The sequence below is a fragment of the Oryzias latipes genome, chromosome 18, assembly GCF_002234675.1.
Source record: "Oryzias latipes chromosome 18, ASM223467v1".
Taxonomy (NCBI): Eukaryota; Metazoa; Chordata; class Actinopteri; order Beloniformes; family Adrianichthyidae; genus Oryzias; species Oryzias latipes.
Window position 1 is genome coordinate 18,846,424 of NC_019876.2, and position 4,878 is coordinate 18,851,301.

Consider the following 4,878-nt stretch of genomic DNA (forward strand, 5'->3'; position numbering starts at 1 on the left):
CTGAAAGAGTTGTTGTCTGATTATCAAAACAACCTCATTCCCTCTGACATGTTTATGACACTGCTAACCGCAGGCTCACCAAATCTTAACCTCGACGGGGCCTCCAGTTGTTCCCTGAACCTTCAGTCTCATGACTGTCTTCTGCTGCACATGTGAACACAACACAGTGAAACCACACACGTGCACTGTTTTTCCTCAAATCTCCCACAGCCAATTTAACGATGACAAGCACATGATCACTGTACGTATAAAAACTGTAGAGCAAAGGCACATTGACAGTATCCACATATTTTTTCCTCTGTGACAAGGAGCCAACTGATCGCGATGAAGCTCTACAGTCTGCTTCTGCTTGGGACCCTGGTTGTCCTCATTGATGGTGAGCTAATCTCTTGTTGATCCTTTCAGCTGCACACTTCACTTAAGAAAACCACTGAAAATACCAATATTTTGTCTTTTTTTACCTGAGTTTTGGCCCAACATTTATCAGTTACAAGTTGACACAGCAGTAAAGAACTACGTAGAAAGCATGTGCTGAATTATTGTCTTTTCTGACTAAAAAATGCTGACTTTTCAGGAACAAGCCCCCTAATAAGCCATTTGTATTATTGAAACCCCCTAAAAGGCCTAAAGTGATCATGAACAAAGTAATTAATGTATAAAAAAACAATTTTGTACGACAAGAGCAACAACTTTCTGCAAGTTTCTGCTCATGAGAGTTGATCAGACTTTATTGAAAACACTTGGCTTATGTGTTGCTTTATTACACAACTCTGGAATGGATAAAACAGTTGTTTCTGTGAAACTGAAAGAACTTGACTTCTGATGAACAGGAAAATGACCTGAGGGAAAAGAGAGAAGTGCCAAGTTTTTTAACATTTCGTAAGTCTACTCAACCCTGACAAAACATGCTGGTAGAAAGTGCTAAAATCATTATTTAATTCATAAATTAGAACTTGTACAAAGAAGGAAGCTGGAGAGTTTAAAAGGTGATTCTGAATTCCAAATAAATTAAAGCAAAATGAATAATAATAGTAATAGTAATTTTGGCTGTTACCTCTTTAACAACTCCATCCCAAAAAAAAGGGTTTTTGTTTTTGTTGCAATGGATGAATAACATACATGATAAATGAATTTGAAAATTTGTTTGTCAAAATGTGCATTATAATTTGGTTGAGCAGGCAGTTAACCCTGTTTATACCATGGTCCACACTCGATGCTGAGTGTGGATTAAAAAGTGATCATGGACAGTGATATTGTACACATTAACCCTTGTGCTATCTTAGATGACCCCACCCTTACATTGACATGTTCTCCCTACCATGAAGAAGGTGGATAAAGGTGGATAGATTTCATGTAATCCATGGACACCAGTGAAGTTCACAAATCATTGAAGAAAAATGGTTCAGCGCACTGTCTAGTGGGTCTAGATGACCAAATCCCAATGTTAAAGTGATAGCACAAGGGTTACAAAGAAGTTCCGGTCACATAGCCCGAATGTTCTATATCATTGCGCTGGCTTCTTTAAAACAAACGTTTGCTTCATCATCTGGACAAAGACAAGCAGTAAGAGGTGAATTTTCTCTCTGAATAGAAGCTTTTTTAAACATATCATGCCAATCAGCATTTATATCACTTTCCTTTGCCACTGCAGTCAAGGTCAGTGCCAGCATTCTTGTTATTGGTCAGTGCCGATAACAAGAATAAACTACTAAAAATTTATTGAATATTTATTTCTTTTTTAAGAGACCATGGTATAAACGGGAAAATGCCCTTCGAAGTATCTATTGTCCGAAATGAACAGACTTCATGAGAGTAACGGTCCTCTGCTTAGCGTCGGACAGTTCAGGCTTCCATGTAGTCCATCAATTTCTACTTTGTGGGGTGTTAGCACAAGGATTAATACGAAGACAAGGGCAATAAACAGAATGTTAATATCAAACAATAATTAAGTGTTCTGATTAAAACTATGTGTATTGCAGGTATACCACCAATAAACAGGGACTATAACACACGTTGTCAATGTCTGAAAGTGGAGTCCAGGATTATTCCTCCTGACAGCCTGAAGAGCATCAAGCTGGTCACTGAGGGACCTCACTGTCCAGAGACTGAAGTCATGTAAGAGAACAACACACAAACTGCTCTGAATTGATCAACTGTCTGTTTAATTGTTGCTTTTATTATTTAACATCAGTTTTTTTTTTCTTTCCTTAATATTTTGCCAAGTTTTATGAAGATAGACTCCATCCCAAAGATTTTTTTTCGTTGTTGTTTTAGTCTAACACACCAAAACATCATTTGAATAAAGTAAATAAAAACTATTAGATGGTGTTGTAGTTTTGTTTTTTCATTGACATATTTAACCTCTAAATTTATTGTTATACAGTATTCTTTTTTTTAAATTAATTTAATGTTTAGCTTTTAAAAGACATTTTGTCAAAAAGCTGAATATTTTCCAGAAAGAAAAAAAAGGCATTGGGATTATCACTCTCTTAAAAGTCCATCTTTTACCTTAACTGCTGTAAATCCCTGGTTTTAGAGCGGGCCTGGTGACTGGGGAGAAGGTCTGCCTGAACCCACGGTCCGCCTGGGTGAAGAAGCTGGTCCAGTTTGTTCTGGAGAGGCAACTTAATCATCAGAAGGCACCTGCCAAAAACCAAGCTTGAAGAAAAAAAATCCTGCTTCAAAAGCTGAAGACCTGCAAACACGAGCCACTCCAGATTTAATCACTTGAATGGATAACTTTTAATTTGGATTTAATTGTTTTCTTTTTTTATTTTCTATTTTACAGTCTTGTACCTGTCTTTTTCGATTTTTTTTTACCACATGCAAATGTTTGACAGTTGTTTACATAAACTGTTAAAGAGCACAGAAAATGGGACTGATTTTCTAACACCTGTAAAACAAAACTCTAGAAGGAGTGCAAGTGTTTGAACAGAAAAATGCAAAGCTTTGGCACTGGGAATTTGTCTGTTAATTTTCTAAAAACAGACATTATTTGTAGCAAATATGTAGCATTAAAACACACTTAAACACTGTGCAATAGTTAAAATGAAACAGGAACTTAAATGGATCATGTCAGCTCAAGAAAATGAGATGAAGCATAAAGGAGATCGACCTTAAAGAAGTAAACATTTGTTGTTTGTTTTTGTTATTTTTTAAGTCAGTCTTGTATCTGTTTTTGAATGTGAATCTTTCTGTATCTCTGATAATGCTGTTGAAAATAAATTGAATGCTTATTAAATTCCAAGTAAAGCAGAAATGGTTTAGTTTTGTTTGTCTCTTTGGTCTTCTTTGGAACTGTTCACTTATGGCAGAAGGATGAAGTCAATGACCAATTTAAATGAACTAGTGAGGCCAAACCTTTGAAAGTAGTTCATATGTGAAAACCACAAACTCTCACTATAAAGTAGGTTGTTGATTTATTCTTTGATCTTTTATGTGTTTGGGTAGCATTGAGATTTTAGGAATGCTAACCCATGTGTAATGTTTAAAGGAGATAGCATTGAAGTACACATTTCAAAATGTGTTTTTTTTTAAGGGGAAATGTTTCATAAATGAGTTTAAAGGTTAACCAGTTTTGCCTTCCAGACAATAATTCCTGTGTTTTCAGTTAAGTGTTGATACATTTAGCAACAATATACATCTCAGATGTCTTTATTATTTTCTTTCTGTCTGCTGACCATAAACCTGATCCCTTCAAAGTGTTTGTAACGTTCTAAATACCGGTGCTGCTGTTTGAACTTGTCCTTTTGGAAAAGAATGTTTCATTGTTTCAAAACTGCTATTCAGTCATGTACTTCAGTGGGAAAGAAAGATCTGGAACTGTCAGTCACAAAGTTAAATGAGTTAAAGTCCCATTAGCTGTCACAAACCTGGGTGCGTGAAATGTGTTCTCTGAATTTGACCAATCCCCTGCAGGATCAGAGAGCTGCAAACACAGCCACACAGAACCATTTGGTGGTTTAACCCTTCCAATCCAACCCCTTAATGCTGAACATCAAGCAGGGAGGCATTGGTTCCCATTTTTAGACTCTTTTGTAGTCTTTGGCCTGGATTTGAACTCATGACGTTCCAGTCTCCCGCAAGGCCACTGAGTTGGTTTTGTTAACAAGTTGACGAGAACATGCTGAGGTCAATAGCATGACATGATAGAGTCCAAATTTAAACGGCTGCTTTGTACTACTATCAACCCTTGTGCTATCTTCCTGAACATTTTAAAACCTTTTTATTAATTTTTTTTTTTTAAAGCATGCAAGTTTGTTTCTGAAGACACCTAAACTCACCCTGTAACAGTCTAAAGAAACTGTTATGAATTAATTCACATTTGAAATCTCTCAATTTTAATTTTACACACTGAATGATTTTGTTTACATTTTTATGATTTTATTATGTCTTTAAAGTCCTACTCCAATCATCTTTTGATCTATTTTCAAAGTGTTTCCATTGCTCTTTAAAATCATGACTATGCCATTTAAATTCAATGCAATTCAAAAAATAAATTCAATGTTATTTGTATAGCCCTATTTTACAACAATTGTTATCTTAGCCTAGTCTGTTCAGTTTAGTTTAGCCATTACCTTTTGAATTCTATAACTTTGTGTTCATTATGATTTCATGTTTATTATCCAATTACTGGTGTGAAGCCCATTGAGACGACAATTGTTGGGGTTGCTTCATTCAGCCTAACATTGTCCTCCTGTTGGAGCCAAGTTTCTGTCACGGGTAGTAGACTAAGTTTGTTATCATTAATGAACTCATTGACTAAGAGGGATTTTGAGGAAATTGATCTAATTTTTAATAAACCACATTTACTTAAATAATAATTCTGCTAGTTGTTATTGAGAGTACTAGTATCTATTACTTTTAGGTTTCTGTTAC

The 4,878-nt window shown here is 35.5% G+C and overlaps 1 protein-coding gene across 1 annotated transcript; it reads left to right on the forward strand.

Moving 5' to 3' along the window:
* The first annotated feature begins 247 nt into the window (after positions 1-247).
* LOC101155802 (interleukin-8) lies at positions 248-3,266 on the forward strand. The gene is made up of 3 exons (XM_004079853.3): positions 248-376; positions 1,980-2,115; positions 2,537-3,266. The coding sequence occupies exons 1-3, from the start codon at positions 325-327 to the stop codon at positions 2,661-2,663; spliced, it is 315 nt and encodes a 104-aa protein (XP_004079901.1). The 5' UTR covers positions 248-324; the 3' UTR covers positions 2,664-3,266.
* The last annotated feature ends 1,612 nt before the right edge of the window (positions 3,267-4,878 follow it).